The sequence below is a fragment of the Perna viridis genome, chromosome 11 (genome assembly GCF_037379345.1).
Source record: "Perna viridis isolate PV_CMFRI_1.1 ecotype Kerala chromosome 11, ASM3737934v1, whole genome shotgun sequence".
Lineage (NCBI taxonomy): Eukaryota > Metazoa > Mollusca > Bivalvia > Mytilida > Mytilidae > Perna > Perna viridis.
Window position 1 is genome coordinate 27,714,600 of NC_142455.1, and position 26,531 is coordinate 27,741,130.

Sequence of the window (26,531 nt, forward strand, 5' to 3'; positions counted from 1 at the left end):
TGCAGATTTAAGATATTTATTATTTATTTATTTCATAAGTATACATTAGTATGAACTAGAGAATTAGTGGTAAAGGCCATGACTGCTTCATTATAAATGTTAAATATACCACATTCAAACTTGACCTGTATTCAGTTTAGAAATTCATCTTATCAATCCAAAAATAAGTGATTGACAAAATATTCAAGATTCATTGAAAATGTGGAGTATAAAAAAAAGTTTCAAAAGAAAACTTAAAAACTTATAACAATTTCCTGAAATTCAACATATTTATTACAAACCATTAAATTAATCTTGATGAAGTCTGTTCCTTTGATTTTTCAATGATATAAGCAGTTTCTCTTGCTTGTAAAGTTAATTCAGCATTTCGTTCATCAGCATAAGTGTCTAATAGTTGCCTTAATCGGTTTTTCATACTCTCAGTTCCCTGTTTTTCTTTAGCAGATATCACAAATATTTCATCAAATTTAACAAGTCTATTTGGATGCATTTCTGGTGGTACATCTGATAGCGAATCTAAAAAAAAAAACAATCTAAATTAAAAAAAAATGTGATTAACTAAATTTTTTTTCCAGCTAGAGAATTAATGTGACTCAACTATGTTGGATAATCTCCCCTTGCAAGCATGTGACATTAACTACCTACTACATTGTATATTAATTCACATTTCTAGAGTTTGCAGATTTGTCTATAAAAATGAAAGGCACTCTACAACTGTTTTGTAAAAAGCCTTAAATTTAGAACAAATAGTTCCTATAATTATCAAGAATTTTCATGCCCGATATACAATTTTACAATCAAAATTAAACTATCATTATTTTTTTCCATGCACTTTAATTAGATATACACTAAATGTTCCAGTGGCTTATTGCCCTACTAAAATTAATGCATAATAAATTCAATCAGCTCAAATTAACCCCCAAAAAATGTATGAAAAAAGTTTCATCAAACTCAATTCAGTGATTAGAACTGGGTACAAATTGAAAAAAGATGGACAGCATGATCAACATATACATACTTACAAATGACTGAATAACGAGTGAGAATACTTATAAAATTAACATAAATTTAAATTCCATGATTGTTTAAAGGCATGAGAAAAATAGCAACCCTGTTACCCAAACCTGGTAAATTCTTTACTCTTTGGAGGACTTCATCAACTTTTGTATTATCAACATCTTCATCCACTTTGTTTAGAGCCAAAACAGCTGGTTTATCAAGAAGTTCTTCCTTATAAAGTTCTAATTCCTGTTAGGAGTCAGAATGTTATAATTATTAAGTATACAAGCAATGTGTCTCCCCTGGGAAAGGGAGGAGATAAAATAAATTAAATGAAATTTATGAGTAACCTCACTGAGTAATACAGTAACACCTGTCTAAATAAATCCCCTTTTAGACTTCAAAACTGTGTCCAGTTTACAAAGGTTCAAAATACATTTAAATTGATAAAAACAACTAACTGTCTGGTTAAGACAGATTTTCAGACTTCAGGGTTTTGTTTGGACAGGTTTCCGTATACATGTACCCCTAACATTCAATCCTATACATGTATATGCAAAATCTTGAATATTTTAATTATCTTCATGCAAATCTACATATGATGCCTAATCTACATATAAAGTTTCATCAGAACCTAAGAAACAGTTTAAGGCAAGTTATATGCACAAGGTACATGGACAGATGGATAAACATGATCTTTACTAAATACATCTCCTACTTATAATAATCTCTGTTACCCAGGTAATATATAAATACATGTAGATAATGTATATATAGATGTAGGTAATGTAAAAATACATGTAGGTAATGTTTGGGTCTATTATGTCAAGTTATGTAATATTACATTGAGACATAGATTCAATATTTTGGTTTAGAGGATTTTTATATGAACAATGTCACCATTCACAAATAAAGATGATACTTTTAATAATTTAACAAACATATCATTAACACATGTATAAGATTACAAAAAAGTTAAACAAGCAGATACCATATATTGACTATAGCAGATAAAATGAATGCTTGATTGAGACAAACAAGAAAATCACTTTCTATTGCTCCTTCAGTTATTAGATGTTTAAATTATTTCTCCACATTATACCGTAAAATTGAGACTTTCAAGATGATAGCTTTAATAAGTATGTTAAATATTAAATTTTACCATAGAGACAGCGGAAATAGTTTAAGTCGAGAATAGCCTGATGAAGACTCGGGAGAATCGAGAGAATCAGTTTCTTTAGCATGAAATATGAAGGAAGCTTGAAAAATGGTAGGAAAATTTTCACATAAAATTTAATCACCTAACGGTGGTTAAAAAGTCACACACATTTTCAATCACTAGCTGGTCTAAATGGAAGAAAATACGTGCTTCGTTGATTATCTTTTAGTGGAATATCATCAGAAAAAAAGTTAACAAATATATAAAGTAAGATTAATTTCTGACCTGTACTTGAAACTTACTTGATTGAGTAACAAAATGGTTTCAAATGCTGATCTGTGTGCATGTTCTTGTTTTAATTGAAATCCAAATATATCCACCATAAATAATAACACTTTAGTTCTTTCAATATGTCGTAAAAATTTATGACCAAGTCCATAATTTTCATGAGCTCCTTCAATTAGTCCAGGAAGATCTGCAACTGTTATCTATACAAGATAATTAAAAAATGGTACCAAATATTTATAAATTTATGTGCAAAAAAAGTACACTAGAACTGCAAGGTTGTTCTTGGTAAGTATCAGCTGAAATCCAGCTGCAGGTAGCTGACAAAATGTTGCGTCTTCCCACTGAAAACCATGATCTATAAATTAATTTAGGTAAACACACTCTGATTGTTTTTCGGAGGGAATAATTTTGTTCTACAATTAAAAAAAAGTTGTACTCAAGGTTCTCTGCCCTACAAAAATATACACTTTAAGTATCAGTGATCTTGATCTTTGTCTTATTTAGTTTCATGACATGCGAAAGTTTGACCTACTGACAACAAAATCAGTGTGATTTTCCCTTAAAGCTTCTAGCTGTACACATTTTTTCACTGATATACATTAAGTTAATTAAAATTATGTGGTTGAAATTTATTGTAAATTACACACATGAGGATGAAGAGTCAATTTCTACAGCTCTATTTCTATGAAAGGTAACAGAAAAATTAACTGCGTAAGAAAAAAAGAGGATGCTAATCTTATTTTCTTGGTTTCACTGAAGATGTTTGTACTGTAGATGTGGAAGTTTTTGTGTGGGAGTTATTTTCACTACATTTGTGGTCATGAAATATCTGAGAAAATAATCTCCATGTGAAATTTTGATATATTTATTACTCCAGCTAAGAATCAAAATGTGATTCATGGTTGGAAAGCCTAAATATTTTTATTTTTGATATTTTGTTTAAAATGTTAGAGTTGACAGTATCAATATGTGGTTTCATATATAACCTCTGTTCATATAGGTGATATAAATTATAAAAAAGGTACTATAGAGTTCAATATTAATATAAGGGAGATAACTCTGAAAATGACCCTGAAACACTAAAGAAACTATTGAATTTCCAATGTGAATTATCTCCTAAGAGCAGACAGATTAGAATGAATAATTATAGATTTCAATATAAAGACCTATAAAGAAGTGTAACAAAAAAAAAAATAAAAATCTGCAGCGTTTTTTTAAAGGTGTACCACATATTACAGAATTTGCATGATTCTTGCAGACTGCTACTTAATGTTTCAGATGCCTATTTGAAAAAATACACCCACACTAAATGTTTGACCAATCAAATTCAAACTACAACATCCAAAATAAATTTTGACTGTTACAGAATTGTTTTTTATGGTATGTGAGACTCTCTGCTCTTTATATTATCTAAAATTTTTTTTTTTCAATTTAATATCTGTCAGATGGACACAAATCATAATTACCCATGTATTATGAAAATAATAATCAATAAATCTTACTCGTCTGTGGTCTTGATATACCATAGTTCCAATCTGTGGCTTTATTGTGGTGACTTAAATGAAGTATAGAGTAATCATCATTAAGCAACAAAAATTGGTTTTGCATTAGTTCGTGCATTCAAAGTTCATTTCTGTTTTCAGGCCATTTTTTTATGATAACCAACGAGGAAGGGATGACCTTCTTTTATCTTTTTTATTGTCAGAGAAAAAAAAAAAAGAAAAGATGCATTTATATCATTTATAGATGAAGAATGAAACACATTCTTCTTGTTTTGTTTTTGTTTTATTGCAATGGCAAAAAATATTGGTAATGATAAACCCTCAAAAGTGAAAAGAGAGGAAGTCTTTTAAAAAGAAAAAAAATAATATAACCGTATTACTAACTTACTGATAATTTGTCAATTAGCCACGAAATAAACATGATAAAGGGAAGAGTCCAGTACATTTTAGTTTTGGCACTATCAAAGTGTAATATTAAATGTAAAGGTTACTCTACATTTTACACAGGTTTAAAACAGGACATGACAGATTTAGCATACAATGTACCTGTTGGAACAGTTCATGTGGAAGATTCTTCCCCCTGACACTGTCTGGTGTGGAAGAAGATTATGCCCACAAATCTTACATGTTTATGTGGGAGATTCTAAATTTGTTATATTTTGTGGGAGTCTCCCCCTCCTAATGTGAGAAGGACAACACGTATGAATTTAAAGATGTTTTTTCTATGCAATGCTTCTTGAAGAAAGGTTTTACTGTAATGATTTTTCCCTGAGTCAACTGATTAATATTTAATACATGTAAATTTCATTGGTCTATTTTAACTATTGATAGACCTTGATCTATACTGGTCAAGGAGTAGTTCTCGTCGGCAGATAATTCTCCCAAACTGACTTTTTGTCCTCTCCTGTGAAACAAGTTCATGTTCAAAATTTTAGACAACAGAGATTGCTGATATTATTCTCTCAAAAATGAGCTACCATACAAATATTTTCATTAAGGAAAAAGTTTTGGTGAGCACATTGCTGAGAAGTGCTTCTGTCTTGAAAACGGCAAGATCTACTCTCTAACCAGTATTAAGTAAGGACCTACTATCTGACAAGTATTAGGTAAGCTTCCAGCTGTGCAAACCTTTTAATAAAACTTATCTCCTTTATGGACTAGAATTTTTATTAGACTTATATAGGTGTTAAGTATACTCAGGTTCAAAATACCTTTAAATTGATATAAAAGGATTGATAAGAAACTGTGTGGTCTAGAAGGTTTTGGCTGATTCAGGGGTGGATTCTGACAAGTTTGAGTGTACATGAAGTAAGGGGAAACAACTCATAGAAGTGCATCAACCAATTGTGAACATGTGTATCCTAGACAAGATACCTTACACCATGATTAAACACATGAAGAAGAACCCAATTATCAAGGTAAGAAAGATGACCAAATGCCGAACTGTATATTCTCATTGCTATGCAAAAAATACAGAGCACAGCAAAGACTACAAAATCTACATTACTTACATGGATAATTCCCTATTTTAGGTGCTGCCCTGGATACAGCTGACAAAAATGTGGACTTTCCAGCATTTGGAAACCTGAAATGTTTTAATATCAAAGATTCTTCTTAATAAGAAAGCAACTGTAAATCCTAACTAGAACAAATGCATCTGTAATCTTATTAAAATTAGAAAAACTGTGAGAAATGCACACTAAATGATGGATAATCTCATTCTCCTATTTGATGTCATGCACCTTTTGAATCTGGAAAAGGAAAATTGGCAATGGTAATACATGTATGTAATTAAGATTTTGTGAACATTTCAATTAATTCCATTCAGTTGTGTAGTATGGATAAGAGATTGGTACCCCAATGTCAAGGAATGATGGAGTACATATTTGCTGATGTGATATCTCAAAACAATTCTGATCAAAATCTAAAATAGCAGATGCCCATATTCAATACTAATTAAATAATGATTCTGTGAAATTTCATTCAATTCCATTTAATAGTGTAAGAGGAATAACAGAGATGGGTACCCTTCTTGGATGACGACATACACATTTTGCTCTGTGAAACCGCCAAATTCAATTTAAATATGAAGTTCAAAATGGGAACATATATAGTAAATATTCTGTTAGAGTTCTATTAAGTAGTACACTGGCTAAGAATCATGCAAAACGTGATTCATGGGTGAAAAGCCTACATATTTTTATTTTTGATATTTTGTTTGAAATGCCATAGTAAACAGAAATTACCAGTCAGTTTTTCATATACCCCGTGCTCTTAGGAGATAAAAATTATATAGAATGCACTGTAGATTTCATAATTAAGGGAGATAACTCTGTAAATGTCGCTCAAATACAATAGAATCTATTTGATTCTCAATGTTGATTATCTCCTAAGAGCAGGCAGATTAGAATAAATATTTACACATTTCATAATATAGACCCATAAATCAACTTGATATCAAAAATTAAAATATGTAGCCTTTTTTTAGGTATATCACATTTTTCAGATTTTGCATGATTCTTACAAAGACTATTACTTAAATTCAAATCAGTGGTAAAGGATGTGTAACAAATAAGAGATGGGCCCTCTGCATAATGGAAGAAAGTATGGATGATCACAGATACCACCACAATCCAATGAAGCCAAAATGACTTTAACCTTCACCTCAAAGTGGACAATGCACAGACATGGTTATCATACTTGGTTCATATAAACTGGTTGCAATATATCAATGAGATATTTCAAGTATCCACTTCCTAGTTTATTTTGAAAAAAAAGCTGAGAATTTCCTCAAATCCATGTGAGAAATCAGATTCCTTAGAAACTTAAAGGAAAAACTTAAAGATATGAAGAAAATCTTAATTTGAATGTTTTATAAAAACTAATCCAGAGTCTGAAAAATAACTACCAGAAACATCAAAGGGTAAAAAATGTAGTTTGACAATAGTAAAAGGAGAATGAGAAACATTCTGCCCATATCAGATAGTACACATAAAAAAACACTGATTATCTTACCCTACAAGACCAATGTCAGCTATCAACTTGAGTATCAAGTTAACAGACCTGGCTTCCCCTTTCCGTCCCAGAAAATCATTGCCTGGATTTCCACCAGCTCCACCCTTAGCCACAATACATTCCTGGTCTTCTTCATTAAAATCAGCTGTAAGGTTCAATAGACAATTATTAAAATAGTTATGGATTTCAGTTTAAATAAATTCCATACACTCAAGGTAAAAAGAGTGAATACTTCCAGTGGAAAATCCTACTAGAATTATACCCACTCAGTCACTGTGTGTAGGAGCTAACAAAAATCCATTTTACTTAAACCTGTTCAAATGATCTTTCTGATTAGCCATAATTTTGAAAGCAATCATTTAAATGGAACATGTCTGGACCTGTGTCACCGTGATATATTTGCCAGCACATTCACTTTGTAGGTACCTTCAATATGTATATAAACACTAAGCAAGTCAATAAAATATATTGTGGGTTACAAATTTGCAAAAATAATACTAGTATACTACTATGGCATATATGGTAGAAAAAAGTACAACATGCAAAAATGTAGGGAAAAAATCATCAATCTTCTCCATATAAGGAGATGCATATCTTCAATATGTTTACAATCACTGTGCATAGATTCAATAATACTGGTTAAATATTTTTGAGTTACACATCACACAAAGTAGGTACTGTTCACAACATAACGTGACAAAAAAACTGAGGATTTTGAAAAGGTCATCTGAACAGAAATAGACCGAATGTTGTTAGTAATCTGAACATAAAGTAGACTGAGAGTAGTCACACAGCTGAACAGAAAGTAGAAACATGCAGTGACTAAATATACAGGACTTGTTCACTGGACAGTTTTTGACAACAACTACACTCTGATGTATTTTTTTTAAAACCCATTTGCTATGTAGAAGAAGACATACTGCTCAAATTAAAATCAACCAGACTTATAAATTGGTTTAATGTCTTAGAAGAAAAGCAGTGGCTCTAAATTTTGAAGTCTTTAGGCCATTCAAATATATTTGCTTAGTTATCTGGCCCTCCATTCCCTCTTTGAGAATTTTCAAAGTGAATATCCTAAGGATGCTGGTGAACAAGTTTGGTAGTAATCCATAGAGTGGTTTCAGAGGAAAAAAAATTGAAAGAAAAGTTAAGAACGGATGATGACAAAGATGGATACCAAGTGATAATAGAAGTTCACAGGGGTGAAGTTAAAAAGACATTTAATAAAAATGAAAATCAAATACTTTGTTCCCAAATGATTTGATTTGGGCAGTAAATGAGTTAATTTTGGCAACACTAAATAAATGAGTTAATTTTGGCAACACTAAGTAAATGAGTTAATTTTGGCAACACTAATTTGTAACAAATAAAAATGGATATATGTATTCCATTATACAAAAAAATTACCAATCTCTCTTCCCTCATCAGTGTTAACTGTTACCCCAACTGGTACTTCTATCTTAATATCTGTACCATTGTCTCCTAATAGGCAGTGTTTACTGAAATAATATAAAACACTGAAAAGATGTTGTATGCATTTACAATGTATTGCAAATTTTCAAAGTAAACATTGATTGATACTTAAAATGGAACAAAATTCCGCATGGGTTACCTGGTAGTTAAATTCTGAAAAAAATGATGAAAAAATTATTTTGTCAAAATTTCATTTCTGTATATATCATTCACCAAATGACATTTTAGATGCTTGTGAGTGAAACAAATACTCAATATGGATTTACAAATGTAGTATACTTAGTGTTTAATGTGCTCTAGCAAAGGATTTACAAACATTGTTAGGTATATCCATTTAAACAGAAAGCTGATATCAGACTGAAAACAAAACTGCATACAATGTATTTATGAATAATTTTGGTGATAATTCACCAAGTGATTTCAGAGAAGAAGATTCTTAAAAAAAGCAAACAAAGGATGACAGACAATGACTACAGTCACAGATGTAAAGTGATGACAAAAGCAAACAAAGGATGACAGACAATGACTACAGTCACAGATGTAAAGTGATGACAAAAGCAAACAAAGGATGACAGACAATGACTACAGTCACAGATGTAAAGTGATGACAAAAGCTAACAAAGGATGACAGACAATGACTACAGTCACAGATGTAAAGTGATGACAGAAGCAAACAAAGGATGACAAACAATGACTACAGTCACAGATGTAAAGTGATGACAAAAGCTATCAAAGGATGACAAACAATGACTACAGTCACAGATGTAAAGTGATGACAAAAGCAAACAAAGGATGACAGACAATGACTACAGTCACAGATGTAAAGTGATGACAGAAGCAAACAAAGGATGACAGACATTGACTACAGTCACAGATGTAAAGTGATGACAAAAGCTATCAAAGGATGACAAACAATGACTACAGTCACAGATGTAAAGTGATGACAAAAGCAAACAAAGGATGACAGACATTGACTACAGTCACAGATGTAAAGTGATGACAAAAGCAAACAAAGGATGACAGACATTGACTACAGTCACAGATGTAAAGTGATGACAAAAGCAAACAAAGGATGACAAACAATGACTACAGTCACAGATGTAAAGTGATGACAGAAGCAAACAAAGGATGACAGACATTGACTACAGTCACAGATGTAAAGTGATGACAAAAGCAAACAAAGGATGACAAACAATGACTACAGTCACAGATGTAAAGTGATGACAAAAGCAAACAAAGGATGACAAACAATGACTACAGTCACAGATGTAAAGTGATGACAAAAGCAAACAAAGGATGACAGACATTGACTACAGTCACAGATGTAAAGTGATGACAAAAGCAAACAAAGGATGACAGACATTGACTACAGTCACAGATGTAAAGTGATGACAAAAGCAAACAAAGGATGACAGACATTGACTACAGTCACAGATGTAAAGTGATGACAAAAGCAAACAAAGGATGACAAACAATGACTACAGTCACAGATGTAAAGTGATGACAAAAGCAAACAAAGGATGACAAACAATGACTACAGTCACAGATGTAAAGTGATGACAAAAGCAAACAAAGGATGACAGACATTGACTACAGTCACAGATGTAAAGTGATGACAAAAGCAAACAAAGGATGACAGACATTGACTACAGTCACAGATGTAAAGTGATGACAAAAGCAAACAAAGGATGACAAACAATGACTACAGTCACAGATGTAAAGTGATGACAAAAGCAAACAAAGGATGACAGACAATGACTACAGTCACAGATGTAAAGTGATGACAAAAGCAAACAAAGGATGACAAACAATGACTACAGTCACAGATGTAAAGTGATGACAAAAGCAAACAAAGGATGACAGACAATGACTACAGTCACAGATGTAAAGTGATGACAAAAGCAAACAAAGGATGACAGACAATGACTACAGTCACAGATGTAAAGTGATGACAAAAGCAAACAAAGGATGACAAACAATGACTACAGTCACAGATGTAAAGTGATGACAAAAGCAAACAAAGGATGACAGACAATGACTACAGTCACAGATGTAAAGTGATGACAAAAGCAAACAAAGGATGACAAACAATGACTACAGTCACAGATGTAAAGTGATGACAAAAGAAAACAAAGAATGACAGACATTGACTACAGTCACAGATGTAAAGTGATGACAAAAGCAAACAAAGGATGACAGACAATGACTACAGTCACAGATGTAAAGTGATGACAGAAGCTAACAAAGGATGACAGACAATGACTACAGTCACAGATCCAAAGTGATGACAAAAGCTATCAAAGCTTTCTAGGCCAGATGAGCTGATTACAGAATTCACTTCATTACTTAGGCAAACTTTATAAAAATGTATTTAGAAAATGACTCCTTATTTGTTTTTTTCTAGATTCAAGGGGTTCTAATAGAAAGTATTGCATTTGATTACAATAAAATAAAGAGCAAGCCTCATGTATTATTAGTCGATATCTATAGAATCTGTTAAACTGTGTTGAGAGTGGATTAGATATACAATGTAATACCCCTGAAATGGTTCACTTATAAAAAATCTAAATACATTGCATTAGACTCTATAGAGTTTGTAAGTCTCATTCTAGTTTCATTTTCCTTACTGCAATTTTCTACGTAGAATGTTTTTAAATTCAAAAACTGATCTGCATTTTATTATTCCATTTTGGGATCTTGAAACACTGCAATATAATGCAAAATCACCAGTATATTGCTTTTACTAACTGTTTTATCATAGACATTTGTTATTTTTTATCCGTACTTTTACACATATACAAAAATGTACATGTATGTGTTTTGCTTAAAGCTTTTGATTCTGAACTCAACAAATACCGGACATGTCAGACGATGGACCTCTTGGGCCTATGTGCCGCCCACTCAGCCTATAAATTATATGTTTCGCTTGCATTTTTTGTTTGCAAATTTTGACAATTTTTTTTGGCATTAATAATATAAAATTTATAATAAACATAAGATTTTTTACTGTTCATCTCAATAAGCAGTAATTTAAAAATTGTCAATGTAATTAAATGTATGCATGTAATAATCGTATCATGTAAATTATTAAAAGTTTCATATAAACAAAAATTGTAATTAAACAGCCACGTCTTTGCTCATTAAACAATGATTTATAATAAATAATAGCAGTTACATCAATTTTAATTACTTCTAAGTGAACTAATGACAGTGGAAACATTTGAAGTGATGATTAAGGTGCTTGGATAATCCACAGAGGAGGCAAAGGCAGTGGGGTAAGTAGAAGGTCATAGATGCAAGCATGTAACTGTATTATGTAACTGCTGTAACACGTACTTCCACAGAACTTGCACTTCAATGACACAGAATACTACAATCTACATACACATAAATTGTATATCTATTGTAATATATGTGCCAAGATTGTCAAAGAATATATTACCGTACTTCAAACATATTATTCACTGGCCAAGTGGTCATGTGCTGAGAAGTTCATGGGTGAAGATTTCCATACCCCAACTCAACACCTTGTAAATGACAATTTTCATGCATTTGAATAGTAGATTAGGACCCATTCTCATGAAACCATGGAGGCATGTGACAAGATTTAATGAACATAACTTATTGGAGGTCACAGCAAGCGTTAACAACTGACTTATAAAATGATGATCGTCAAATACACTAAAGACAATTTATTGAATTCATTGTGAAACATGCCAGAGAGGATCCAAACTGAACTTCTGTATTACAAGTGAAATTTTAAGGTTTTTATAGCAGCTCTGAAACTTACATGTAATTCTAATTTTACTTCATTCTGTTATAATGCACTCTAATATGTTCACTGTCACAGGTGGATCCAGAGAGGGGTTCCAGATGCTCATTTTTGCCAAATTTTTGTCCCAAATTATCTAATTGACAAAAAAATTAAAAGACCTCTTTTTTATAGGGTCTCATATTCAATTTCTGTTACAATGAGATTGATTGACTGTGGTTTAACTCCTTTAGAGGATACATTGTATTTCATGCAATTTTGTTAAGTTGCTGAGTCTGACTTTCATTGTACTAGCTCATCTTCATCACCACCCAAAGACACATAACTCTTGACTCTGAACCAACTAATTGTCACCTCCTGTTTGCTGCTTGCTTGATGGAGAAGTAGTGACTTGAAAGAAAAAAATGAAAGATTACCTGCTATTCTTCCCTGTACCTGCTATAAACCTTTTGTTAGGAAATGCATCTTTGATATCTTTAAGAAATTTCTTCTTTTTACTGACAAGGATTACATTTCCTCCATTCCCACCAACACCTCCATACTTAGGAAATCCTTGTCCTCCTCCTCCCCCTCTGACATAGATTCTTAATGTGTCAAAAAACTTCTTCTTCAACTCCTGAAAAAATAGTTTAACAAATGAGGTCATCCTTAAATAAACAGCAGCACATTGAGTGCATGACACATCAATCCTCACCTAGAAGTAATGTGATGTACTGCGACAATCTGAGCATTAAACAGCAGCACCTTGAGTGCATGACACATCAATCCTCACCTAGAAGTAATGTGATGTACTGCCACAATCTGAGCATTAAACAGCAGCACCTTGAGTGCATGACACATCAATCCTCACCTAGAAGTAATGTGATGTACTGCCACAATCTGAGCATTAAACAGCAACACCTTGAGTGCATGACACACCAATCCTCACCTAGAAGTAATGTGATGTACTGCGACAATCTGAGCATTAAACAGCAGCACCTTGAGTGCATGACACACCAATCCTCACCTAGAAGTAATGTGATGTACTGCGACAATCTGAGCATTAAACAGCAGCACCTTGAGTGCATGACACACCAATCCTCACCTAGAAGTAATGTGATGTACTGCGACAATCTGAGCATTAAACAGCAGCACCTTGAGTGCATGACACACCAATCCTCACCTAGAAGTAATGTGATGTACTGCGACAATCTGAGCATTAAACAGCAGCACCTTGAGTGCATGACACACCAATCCTCACCTAGAAGTAATGTGATGTACTGCCACAATCTGAACAATAAACACCAGTACCTTGAGTGCATGACACACCAATCCTCACCTAGAAGTAATGTGATGTACTGCCACAATCTGAACATTAAACAGCTGCACGTTGAGTGCAAGATACACCAATCCTCACCTGTACTGCCACAATCTGAGCATTAAACAAGAGGTTCCCAGGAGCTTGAATCGCTCAACTGGTTAAATTTTGCCTTTCACAGGCAGTAAATTTAACAAGAAGTTGTCAAGCAATACTGACTCAAGAAGTCTTTGGTAGGACTTATCATAAGATCTTCTCTACAATTGAAAGTTTCTTTTAATCTATCATAGTTTTCAAGATATTGATTGAAAACTGTTAAATGGGCAACAACTCTTACAAGGAGTCATCTGACAACTTTTATCCCTGAAGACTTTTGTAGTCCTAATAATAACGATCATTTCAGGTATTGAAAGAATTTGGTTTGTTTGTTTGTTTGTTGTTTGTTGGGGTTTAACGTCCGAGCAGCAATATTTCAGCTATATTCAGACGATGAACATGAAATGGATGATAAAATGAACATGAAATGATGATGAAATGAAAAAGGGATGGGACACAAGGACAATGGGGTCGACAAATTTTGATTGCCACTGAAAATAGGGAGAGGTGGGTAGGGTCGGGCAATTTAGCCTCCTGTGGCCGAGCCCTATGGTTCCTACTCCGGGAGAATACCACAGTAGGGTTCTTTAACGTGTGAGGAACGTGGCATCTTTCACAACACGGTGCACCACTACAGTTTGCGGTCAGGTTTTCCGTATTATAGCCTGACAACCCCAGCATATAACACGCCAGGGGTACCCTATTCAACCACCTGGGGCACACATCCCAGTTGCTCTGTGGGCAAAGCGCCCTAGCCCCCGACTAGAGTTCTGAACACTATTTAGTTGCCTTTTACAACAAGCTTAGAGCTGCTGCAGGCCTATTCTTTTAACACCAGGACCGGCACGGGCAGAAAGAATTTGGCTAAACCTAACTGTTTTGGAGATATATGTGAAAATCTATTGTCTGACCCCTATGTTTTATTTTTAGTAATGGCTGCCATGTTTTTTGATGGATTAAAAATCCCCACATCAGTTCTATGCAGGATAAACCAAGGAACATTCGTACCAAGTTTGGTTTCAATTGATTAAATAATGTCAGAAGAGAAGATTTTTAAAAGAAATAACATTAAAAATAGCAAAAATTGTTGAAAAAGGACAATATCTCCAACATGACTCAACAGTTCAAAACCAAATTTGACCAGAGATAGATCTCATCATGCTGAACACTTTTATCCATGTTCCATGCCAGAATTTAGCTATACCTAACGGTTTTGGAGATATATGCAAAAAAACTACTGTCTGACCCCTATGTTCTATTATTAGTAACGGCTGCCATGTTTTTTGACGGATCAAAAATCCCCACAACAGTTCTATGCAGGATACACCAAGGAACATTCATACCAAGTTTGGTTTCAATTGGTGAAGTAGTGTCAGAGGAGCAGATTTTTGAAAGAAATAACAATAAAAATAGCAAAAATTGTTGAAAAAGGGCAAGAACTCTAATATGGCTAAACGGATTAAAACCAAAATTTGACCAGAGATAGCTCTCATCATGCTGAACACTTTTATCCAGTCAAAATTTAGCTCAACCTAACAATTTAGGAGATATATGTGAAAAACTACTGTCTGACCCCTATGTTCTATTTTTAGTAACAACAGCCATGTTTTTCGATGAATCAAAAATCCCCACATCAGTTCTATGCAGGATACCCCAAGGAACATTCAATCAAAGTTTGGTTCTAATTAGTCAAGTAGTTTCAGAGGAGAAGAATCCTGTATAATTGTTAATGACGACGACAGACGCCTTTGGCCAGGTAAGCTAAAATTTTGATTTTCATCAACTAGTATACAGACCTTATTATCATTAAAACTAACAACACAGTAAAGTTGAAAGTTTGAATTCATGATGTGACATGAACACCCCAACAAATGAAATAAAACAAATAAAAACACTCTTTTAACTTAGAACATGTAGAAAGTAGGAAATTGTTTTAATATAATGAGAATACATGTACATGTAGGTATTTGTATATGTCAAAAATAAAACAAGAACACCAGGATAACAATGTCAGCCATTAGGCCACACTTTGGTGGCATTACTAAACTAAAGGCATTTCAAAGACATAGCAGGACAAGTGAAACACCCTCCTATCTTAAGAAAAGTTCAATAACTTTGAAATGAAATTTTCGATACCGGTACTGACTTAAAAGTATACAGACCTTGAGAAATCATGTTACAACTCTTTTAAGATGGCAGTTCAATGCACACAGATTTTGTATTCTCTTTTGTTCTAACTATAGATAAGGAGCGTTACCTAGTTTTTATTATTAATAACAAGAGATTTGTTATTTACATGTATATAGTTAGTACAATTTAAAGCATAAAACTGGATCATTACATGAAATTAGATACATTTTGTACTTGCTTAAACTCTGATGATTTATATGTACAGTTAATGATGATAACTGAACACAAAATTTTAGGCTTGAAATACTTAAAAATCAGTCTAAAGCTAAATACAATCCCTTATTGTCCAGGTAATAATGGCGTTTGATGAGGCATTTTTAAAATCAGACAATTCGACCAAGCAAATTAAAAATTAACATCTCAAGGCAACATTATTGTATTATGTGACATAATCTTATAGGACACTCTCCTAAATCAGGTATGCATGTGAAGCAGGTGAATCTGAAATACTTCCAAATACAAAAGTTTGTATTCCCGATTTAAGGAGCTGCTTAGGCGGATCAAATATTAATATATGCATGTACAATAATGTCAACGCATATTTTAATTTCTCCACTCCCCACAGTGGAGATATTTTGAGTGGAGTCACAATGTCTCCACACTCCGCAGTGGAGTCACCATTTCAAAACTTTTCAGTAATTAACTTCTCCCGTCTTTATACCAAGGTATATTTAATGGTCTAGCAATTTAATAATATTTCAGTAAAGGACAGAAAAAAATATTGAAAACTATTGAAATGGAGCAACTTTATCCCTACTCTATTGGTGCTAGAGGTTGTCTTGTAAGCTATTTTATGACCTGGTGCCATCCTTACCTCTAGCATCTGGCATGTTGAAAGCTACCCCAAATATGAATAAGCTAAGCCTATGTTTTAAACTATTTTAAGTCTTTTATTTCCACCAGAAATCAATCGATAAAAATCCTAAAGTTTCGTTGAATACTTAGAAAACATTTGTAATGAAGACAGTTATCAAAGTGATCAGCCATTTTGGATTTTGTTCACTAACTTTATGGAATACAGCATATTTTTCGACAAAACAAACTTACAGTTGGTAATCATGGTAATGGCAATTCATTGGTCAATTTGATATTTTCGTTTCACAAATTTAAAATCCGAAATTTTATCAACCAGATATACCCATTCAAAATGCTGAAAACCAAATGTGAAGTTCATTTAAACTGCCTTTTCAAAGGATTTCCAAGGTTGCTGGATTTTTTCATCAGGTAGGTCATTTGTTTTTCTTCAGTATATAGTCACCTTCTTCCAAGTTAGGGTAAAGAAACTGTATGAACTGTTTTGAATGGTAAACATTTTACTATAATTCTGCTGATTTCAAAGAACTTCAGAACGAGCCGTATTCATGGTATTCCAACTTCTTATGTTATAGGAGTACTTTAACCTGGTTTTTACATTGGTGGAGTCACAGTAGAGGACATGAGTGACTCAACTGTGAAGTGGGAGAAATTAAAATTTTGGTTGATGTTAGTGTACGTTTCACATTGTTTTGTTGTGGCATCATAGGAATTTAATGTGCTTGAAACCCTTAGTTTATTTTGGACCCATTTCACTATTATTAAGCACACTTTGGGAACTTAACAACAAAATAAAGAATTTGTTCTCAACCTGCCGGTTCTAGCCAGATCAGAAATAAAATAATCAAAATCATTTATTGATTAATTAGGGAAACTTTAAAAAAAATATATACCCTTTTCTGGCTCCTTGATATTTCATCTGAAGGAGCTTTAGTAGATAAATTTCGGGATAAAACACGCATGTAAGCTGAGAGTATTTTCATTTCGAAAAAAAATTAGGAAGATCTCATGGAGGCTGACATCTTGGAAAAAAATGAGCCTCAAAATAGAAGATCGCACCTGGTCACATGATCAGAAAATGACAGACGACGTTAGAACGATGGACGGAGCACACGTACTTTGTAAAGCTCTGAAAGCTCAGGTAAAGAAATGACATAAATGTATTTAAGCTTTCTTAAAATTTGTATTGTTTAACAAGAAGAAAGATAACATTTGTCTTTAACAGCAGCATAAACTTCTGTCAAGATAATCATGCCGTTTGGCTTTGGGGGGGGGGGCATTTTTTTTATTCTGATGTTTATGAGCAGCTATATTTTTAGCTATATCCAGGCAATGAACATGAAGTGGATGATGGAATGAAATTGATGATGAATTGAAAAATGAGATGGGGCACAAGGACAATAGGGTTGACAAATTTTGATTGCCACTGGAAATAGGGAGAGATGGGTACTGTCAGGAAATTTAGCCCTCTGTTGCGGAGCTCAATGGTTCCTATTACAGTAGAAATCCACAGAAGGGTTCTATAACTTGTGAAGAACGTGGCATCTTTCCCAACAAGTTGCACCACTATGGTTTTTGATCAGGTTTGCCATATTACCCCAATGAAAATGACAGTGGAATTCCACTGTCATTTTCAGTGGGGATATGGCATGACGACCCCAACATGTAACATGCAAGGTGTACCCATTCTACTACCAGGGGCACACAACCCAGTTGCTCTGTGGGCAGAGCACCCTAGCCCTATGGCCAGAGTTCTGAGAACTATGTAGTCGCTTCTACGACAAGCTTTGTGCTGCTGCTGGTCTAGTTTTTCAAATCAGAATCGGGCACAGGGCGTGGTGGTGCCATACATTTTATTTTTATACAGTTTTACTGAAGTGTACCATCACCTTTCCATGGTCAATTATTAACACATAGATACAGTTGTAAAGACATGTCCTGTCACCCTTCCATGGTCAATTGTTAACACAAAGATCTGTTTTACACTATACATGCATATACACAATGTTATGATGTACTTGTTGTGTTCCAATAGGATTGAATAAACCCTTTCATGTTTCTTGTGAATTAATAGATGAGCATGTATGGAGATTGATCAATATACACTTCCACAAAGAAAATTCTTTTGTTCTACCCTGGCTCTACCCCATGGAAGTATGTACGTCATACATGCTCATTGAATTGTACATATAATTAACATGAAAGAGTCTATTGAATGCAGTGTTTTATGATTCCACTATCCTGTCACCAAGGGCAAGTCTGGCAAAGTTATATATTTTGTTCCACTCCCCCTTTGTTAAGTAGAAATTTGAATTTCTGAAAGATCTGTCTAGACAGTCTGTTCCTTTCTCTGTCTTTCTATTGGTCAATCTGTCCCTAGCCCACCTACCCATAATTATTTTTTCCTTGGTTGATACAGCCCATATATTCTTTTTTTGTACTACATGTACGTTCACTGATAATAAAAAATCCCTATGCCTATGGTTTGACCAATTCTTTGAAATTTCTTAAATGATACTTGATATAAAAGTTAAGCTTGGATGTAGAGTTACTGAATTATGAAGACATTTAAATGTGTAAATCTTGCAATCAATCATCAAAGATTAGTAAAGATTGCAATTTTAATTGAAACCTTAGGACTTGAAATGTATGCCAGTAGAAATCTTTCACAAATGAAGTAAGAATTTCAGTTTTGTCATCATCAGATGAATCTGACAGCATTATTCAAAGGAAAAAAAGGAGAATTCTGAAAAGGTCATCTGAACAGAAAGTAGAATGCAGTGTAATATTAGATTCTACATACAGTGTCTGAATGGAACAATTTTAATTAGGTTGCAACATGAACTTGTAGATCATCATTGATGTATCCATCTGCACCATGAGAACCGATCTGTTCACTATTTGTTCTTTTGTATGTGTTAATTTAGTTATTTCAGGGTCTTTGTTGTGTGTATTTCTATTTTCTGCGTTTAGTCATTATCCCTGGATTATATTCTATCAATTTTCTCCAAAAGTCTGGCTGAATCTCTCACTCAAAGCTCAATTACAAAAGAAAAAGTATTACAAAATATTGAAATTTGGCAATGTATTTATTTAGTTAGGGCCAAATTTTCCTTGATAGGTATGGGACAGAAACAAACTATAAGTAAATAATATATTTTTGACCTTGTATCAGGCCTCTTTTTTAGCTCACCAGGCCAAAGGCCATGTGAGCTATTGCCATTACCCGGCGTCCGGCGTCTGGCGTCCGGCGTCTGGCGTCCGGCGTCTGGCGTCCGGCGTCATCGTTAACAATCGTACAAAACTTCTCTGAAACTACTTGACTGTTTAGAACCAAACTTGGTATAAATGTTCCTTGGAGTACCCTGCATAGGACTGGTTTGGGGATTTTCGATTTGTTGAAAAACATGGCCGTCATTACTAAAAATAGAACATAGTGGTCAGACAGTAGTTTTTCGCATATATCTCAAAACCGTTAAGTTTAACCAAACTCTTTCAATTGCTGAAATGATCCTTATGATAATTCATACCAAAGTCTTCTTGAGTCAAAATTGTTGGACATCTCCTTGTTAAATTTATTAACCTTGAAAGACAAAATTTAACCAGGTGAGCAATTCAGGCTCCTGGGAGCCTCTTGTTAATGTTATTTCTTTCAAAAATCTTCGCCTCTGACACTACTTGACTAATTGAAACCAAACTTATATGAATGTTCCTTGGGGTATCCTGCATAGAACAGATGTGGGGATTTTTGATTTGTCAAAACACATGGCAGCCATTACTAAAAATAGAACATAGTGGTCAGACAGTAGTTTTTTGCATATATCTCCAAAACAGTTAGGTTTAGCAAAATTCTTTCAATAGCTGAAATGATCCATAATATTTAGACTACAAAAGTCTTCAGGAATAAAAGTTGTCAGATGACTCCTTGTAAGAGTTGTTGCCCTTGAAAGGGGAAAAATGACTTTTTTTAAGTTTTCAATCAATATCTTGAAAACTATGATAGATTAAAAGAAACTTTCAATTGTTGAAAAGATCTTAATATGATAAGTCCTACCAAAGACTTCTTGAGTCAAAATTGTTGGACAACTTTTCTGTAAATTTATTGCCTTTGAAAGGCAAAATTCAACCAGTTGAGCGATTCAGGCTCCTGGGAGCCGCTTGTTTTGTTAATCCTAAGACTTGATTCAATTCAATGTATTACTTCAAGGTCTTATACATGATGTTGAGTTTATGATCATGATGATGTAAATATTATATTTTGGATCCTATTATACCAGATCCCTTTTTTATTCATTCTCAGACTTGGTTCAATTCAATGTATTTCTTTCCGTGTTTATGCAGATCACGATGATGTAATACATGTACAAGGTAAAACCACATATATACAGTAAAATTAATGTCATGTCATTAAAATAAAGTGTTAAACATGAAATAATGACATCTGTTATTGTTGTTTTGACCAAAACCGGATATCTTTTTCTTAGAATTGATTTGTCTTACAAAGATTAAAAGGATATTACCTTTTCCTAGTTTCTTTGACAAATATATGAATAAAATGAAATAAATGTTTATGTAAGGGAAGAAAACTATTTTTTCTTTCTTTTAGCCATTATAACCTTGGAGCTATAGATAGACTAGGTTCATTATGTTTTGTTTGTTTGTTGGGGTTTAACGTCCGAGCAGGTTCATTATGTAGAACTTTATTAATGAAAAATTAATGAAAAAAAAAGACAAACTTGTAGTTTAAGAGTTCATACTTTAATTAAATATGAATACTACCATTGACATCACAGAATGTGGGCTTCAATTCTCAAACATACCAATGACATTAGAAGTTGAAAGGGGATAACTCCTTGCATTCATGTATGAATTTTAATTCTGACAATATAATGTTTCCCCCTTTTTTATGAGGCTGGAAATGAGCATAAAATTTTGGCTCAAGTGGCCAAACTTTTTATAAAAGTCAATTTTTATATTGCTCATTTGGAACTTTTCTAAGAAATGTTTATGGTCTATTTAGGTTTTTTAAGTTGTAGTTGGTTACTGGGCCCCTACAAAGCTTCCTGCCTTGAGACATATTGTTTTCATCCTGTCCCTCTGTCTCTCAAACTGTTATTTAATCAAAACAGTTTGTAAATGTGGAACTGATTTTATGATTTTCACTGTATTAATAAAATAAAGATTCCATGTATGTTTTTTGTAAAAATGTTTTATTTTTCTGACCAGTTTTTCTTAATTTTTTAAATCTAACAGTTTTAGAATAAGGTGCCAAAAAGGGGCCTAAAGCAAGCATTTCATTTAACTTAAGCTATGAACTTTACTACAACTTTGGTCTATTTTTTACAGGCCTATAATTACTTTTGGGTCAGCCAGTTAGGGTGCATGGGGATCTATTTTTCCCATAAACAAATTTCTTCAATATTTGCATGTGTCAAGAAAATTTTAAGGACACAACCTCCAAAGTTTTACAGTCCACTCGAAAAGTGGGAGGTATAAAGTTAACATGCTGTTTATAACCTCCACTTGAAAATCCTGAGGTAAATAGTGGTCATGCTGACTATCCATTCATCCCTTTGTCTGTCACCAATTCTACTCCTCAAATACTCTAAAACTGCTGAAACTTCTTTATCAAAGTTGCCATATTGTGCTTCTCCTATTGTAATAGTACCATTATCATATGTTAACCAATGTACGGGAGGCATCTTTTAATTTACAACTTCTCTAAAAAAACGAATGCAATTCAATGAAACATTTGCACACTCTTTATCATGTGATGCCATTGTACACCTTCTGTTGATAGTAATTTTTCAGTTGTGGATCCAAGGGGCCCTGGGGGGCCGGCCCCCCTCTTAGAAAAAAAGTTGTTGAAAAATTATGTGTGTTAAAAAGTAATCAAGAGAACTAAGGTTATAGCCACAATCAAAAGAATGTAATCCAGGGACAAAGACCAGACATGGAAAAAAGACATCCACAACAAAGAACATGAAGTAACTAAAATCTTACATACAAGGTAACAAAAGCAAATGAGCAACTTGGACTCCATTAAAAACTGGGAGCATGGACTAGTTGCTTTGGTAGGGTTAATCATAAAAAAACACTCACTTTGTGATCCTCACCGGTGATCATGTCAAGAAATTTTTTGGGGGCCCCTTACCTAAAACTCTGGATTTGCCACTGTCTCTTCACCAATGAAGTTGTCAAGGGAAATAGCAAAGCTGTCAGTATCATTACATGCTATCATTGTGAAAAATATTTAGTTTCTCTCAATTGTTATTGATTTATAATTACCCTTCAGAAACCTTTTCATTTTCAAGGTCACAAAATATGATGTCAGAGGTCAAGGTCACGAAATGCTGTTTCTCCCAAGTAGACACAGGCGCCCTCTCTTATACTGAAAGGACAGAGGATGCAATGCTTTGTGACTTGTCCATTTTATTTTAGTTGCAATTACATCATGATTAATTTCTTTTTCTAGGGAGTGGAGTATATGTTTGGTATCGTTGGTATTCCAGTCACAGAAATTGCTATGGCAGCTCAAGAGTTTGGTATTAAATACTTTGGAATGAGAAATGAACAAGCTGTGAGTATTAAGAAAATATGTACATAAAATATATTAAGGTATTATAATACTGTAAAACTATCTTGTCTGGCTTTCTTATAGGCTTTATAGGTAGAAAAGACATGATCTATTTGTGATACAGGCATTAGCTTTTAATTGACTATTCATTATTGTGCAAGATTTTGGCAAAAATCAGTAAATGAGAGCCTGAAAACCCTTTTCTTTTTGTAAATATCAGGACAAGACACACCCCCATCCCCCATCGATCATTGTCTATCATCGTCCATCATTGTTTAACAATTTTTCCAAACTTTTCTCCTCTGACACCACCACACCAACTAAAACCAAACTTGGTATGAGTATTCCTTGGGGTATTTTGCCAAGAACTGATTCTGGATTTTTGCGTCTTTAAAAACATGGCCATAGTTACTAAATATAAAACACAGGTTAGACAGCAGTTTTTCCCATGTATCTTAAAAACCATTAGGTACTTAAGTCAAATTATGTAATATTAGAAATCAATGAAAGTTGATATAATTGTTTCTTGGGTATTAGCATTAGGCAATTGTGTCCAAGAATACAAGCATAGCTTTTTACAAAAAATAGAATGTTGCCTTATTAGGCAAGGTGAGCAATTCAGGCTCTTTAGAGACTAATTTCTGGATCCAACCCTTCAGTTCAACAGTTCTATAATGTATAAACAGGAATATGTTACAAATCATAGAAATATGCTATAAACTATCAAGATTTTATTTATTTGTTTTAGGCATCCTATGGAGCATCCATCATTGGTTACATGACAAAAAAGTAAGTAATTACTTGTGAACTCTAATCTAATTATTTATGTATATGCTTATTTTTAATTTTGCCTATGCTAAATTATTCATTCATAGGCATAATTCGAATTATGCATATGCATAAATAATTTATTTAAATATATGCTATATTTGAATTAAGGTTTAGCATATGCAAATTTCTAATGATGCCTATGCTTAAATATTTATGCATAGGCATAAATTGAATTTTGCATACCAATGCTAACGTATTTTAGCATATCCTTAAATGAAATCAACATATGCCTGAATAATTTAGCATATATAGAATTCAATTTTAGCATATTCATAAATCAAATTTAGCATATGCATAAATATTCAAGCGTATACATAAATACATATTTTTGGCACCATAGATTTGTAGAGATAGACCAAACACACATCCCTGGACCATGGTCCCTAATTAGGTCTTGAAGGCTGTGTCTAACCAAAAATATGAAGAAACTACTAGTCCTATAAGAATCAAGATGAATCATGGAAATTAATGTCATGTCATTAAAGTGTTAAACATTAATTAATGACATCTGTTATTGTTGTTTGGACCAAAACAGGATATCTTTTTCTTAGAATTGATATGTCTTACTAAGAATAAAAAATATTACCTTTTCCTAATTTCTTTGACAAATATATGAATAAAATGAATTATATATATATGTAAGGGATGAAAACATTTTTTTTCTTTCTTCTAAGCTTTTATAATCTTGGAGCTATCTGTATAGATATATAGCCTGGGTTCATTATGTAGAACTTAGTTAATGAAAAAAGAAGACTAAGAAGATTAAGTGTTGGAAATTTTAAATATGAATACTACCATTGACATCACAGAATATTGGCTTTAATTCTCAAACATACCAGTGACATTAGATTTTAATTCTGACAATATAATGTTTCCCCCTTTTTTATCAGGCTGAAATGAGCATAAAATTTTGGCTCAAGTGGCCAAACTTTTTATAAAAGTCAATTTTTATATTGCTCATTGGATAAAACGAGAACAAGAAGACATTGATTCTCTGTCAGAGTGGTTAAAGGCAGTGAGGTCTTTAATTTTGAAACGAATGAAAGTTCTAAGTAGGTCAATGAGTGCCAAGGCTACATCAGTTTACAAAGACCCCGATGTAGCAAAAACATTGTCTACTATACATGACAAATATGTTGTCGTACCAGCAGACAAAGCCCAAAACAACATTGTTTTTGTCTGCAAAACATTTTATATCCATGTTTATTATCAGAGGTAGACGTAGAAAATAATAACAGTGATAAGACCTATACTGCTACCACTCTCTCCAAAGAAGAGATTGTGGAAAACCATAAATCTGTGCTATCCTCTTTTGGTCTCTCTACCAAGGACGATGATTGTGATTTACCGTCTATGTACTGGATTCCTAAACTTCACAAGAATCCATACAAACAACGTTTCATAGTTGGATCTGCAAAATGTACCACCAAACCTCTTTCAAAACTTTTAACTTCTATACTCACAACTGTCAAAGAGGGTCTGCAGTCCTACCACATCACTTGTTACTCCCGTAGTGGTATTAATTCAATGTGGATCCTGAAAAATTCGAAAGATCTTTTGGAGACAATCAGTTCAAGACTATTATCTGAATATAATAGCATTAAAACCTATGATTTTTCACCCCATACTCAGTTAAAATCCCGACTTGAAAACATTATACATCGTTGTTTTTCCAAAAAAGATGGTACACCTAGATACAGATATATAATTCTTGGTAGAGATTCCTAATACTTTGTAAGAAATAATTCCAAATCATCTTCCAAATATACAGAGGAAGATGTTTACAGAATGCTGGAATTTTTAATCAACAACATATTTGTCCAGTGTGGTGGACATGTTTTTCAACAAACGGTCGGCATTCCAATGGGAACAAATTGTGCTCCTTTACTTGCTGACCTATTTCTTCACTCTTATGAGGCTGACTTTATAGCTGATCTGATCAGAAAGAAAGAATATCGATTGGCTAGATCCTTCAATCTCAGTTTCCACTATATAGATGACGTATTATCTTTAAACAATCCTAATTTAGGGGATTTGATACATCGCATCTACCCAAAAGAACTTGAGATAAAGGATACTACAGACACTGTGAATTCAGCCTCATATCTTGACCTACACTTAGAAATCGATGGTAAAGGAAAACTATTGACCAAACTTTACGACAAACGTGATGACTTTTAATTCAAAATTGTCAACTTTCCTTTCATCTGTGGCAACATCCCTTCGGCTCCTGCGTATGGAGTATTTATATCACAACTCATATGTTATGCCAGAGCTTGCCGAAGCTACACAGACTTTTTGCATCGCGCTAGAACTCTAGCAAATAGGCTTCTGGAACAGAGTTATGTTGCTACAAGATTGAAGTCATTACTACTGAAGTTTTATGGTCGTCATCATGAACTCGTGGATCGTTATGATGTATCCATCAGCATCATTAAAACTGATTTATTCAATGAGTCATAGTTTACCTTTCCTCGTTTGTCTACCCTGGACTTGACTTTTTATGAGCAACTCGGCGG

General features: G+C 33.4%; 2 protein-coding genes across 3 annotated transcripts in view; one reads left to right on the plus strand and one right to left on the minus strand.

The window, feature by feature from the left end:
* Nucleotides 1-17,657, minus strand: LOC148603579 (GTP-binding protein 10-like). 2 transcript variants are annotated; one of them, XM_088551499.1, is made up of 9 exons: nt 17,498-17,657; nt 12,625-12,824; nt 8,371-8,462; nt 6,964-7,108; nt 5,460-5,533; nt 3,949-4,001; nt 2,461-2,646; nt 1,125-1,248; nt 1-516 (listed from the first exon to the last, which is right to left on the minus strand). In XM_088551499.1, the coding sequence occupies exons 1-9, from the start codon at nt 17,585-17,587 to the stop codon at nt 284-286; spliced, it is 1,197 nt and encodes a 398-aa protein (XP_088407625.1). In that variant the 5' UTR covers nt 17,588-17,657; the 3' UTR covers nt 1-283. The 2 variants fall into 2 exon arrangements, with proteins under 2 accessions (XP_088407625.1, XP_088407626.1); XM_088551500.1 differs by having other exon boundaries at nt 251-516; nt 1,111-1,248.
* Nucleotides 17,638-26,531, plus strand: part of LOC148603580 (2-hydroxyacyl-CoA lyase 1-like) — a 27,921-nt gene continuing 19,027 nt past the window's right edge. Inside the window, exons 1-3 of the mRNA XM_088551497.1 lie at nt 17,638-17,745; nt 23,080-23,184; nt 23,930-23,970. Coding sequence (XP_088407623.1) covers nt 17,638-17,745; nt 23,080-23,184; nt 23,930-23,970 — 254 coding nt within the window. The remainder of the gene's footprint in view (nt 17,746-23,079; nt 23,185-23,929; nt 23,971-26,531) is intronic.

Excerpts from the sequence above, each read along its gene's own strand:
- LOC148603579 (XM_088551499.1), bottom strand. The coding sequence starts at position 17,587 with ATGAAAATACTCTCAGCTTACATGCGTGTTTTATCCCGAAATTTATCT. Across the intron at positions 7,109-8,370 it reads TGATGAGGGAAGAGAGATTG|CTGATTTTAATGAAGAAGAC; the intron begins GTAATTTTTTTG and ends TGAACCTTACAG. Across the intron at positions 4,002-5,459 it reads TAAAATAGGGAATTATCCAT|TCACCACAATAAAGCCACAG; the intron begins GTAAGTAATGTA and ends ACTTCATTTAAG.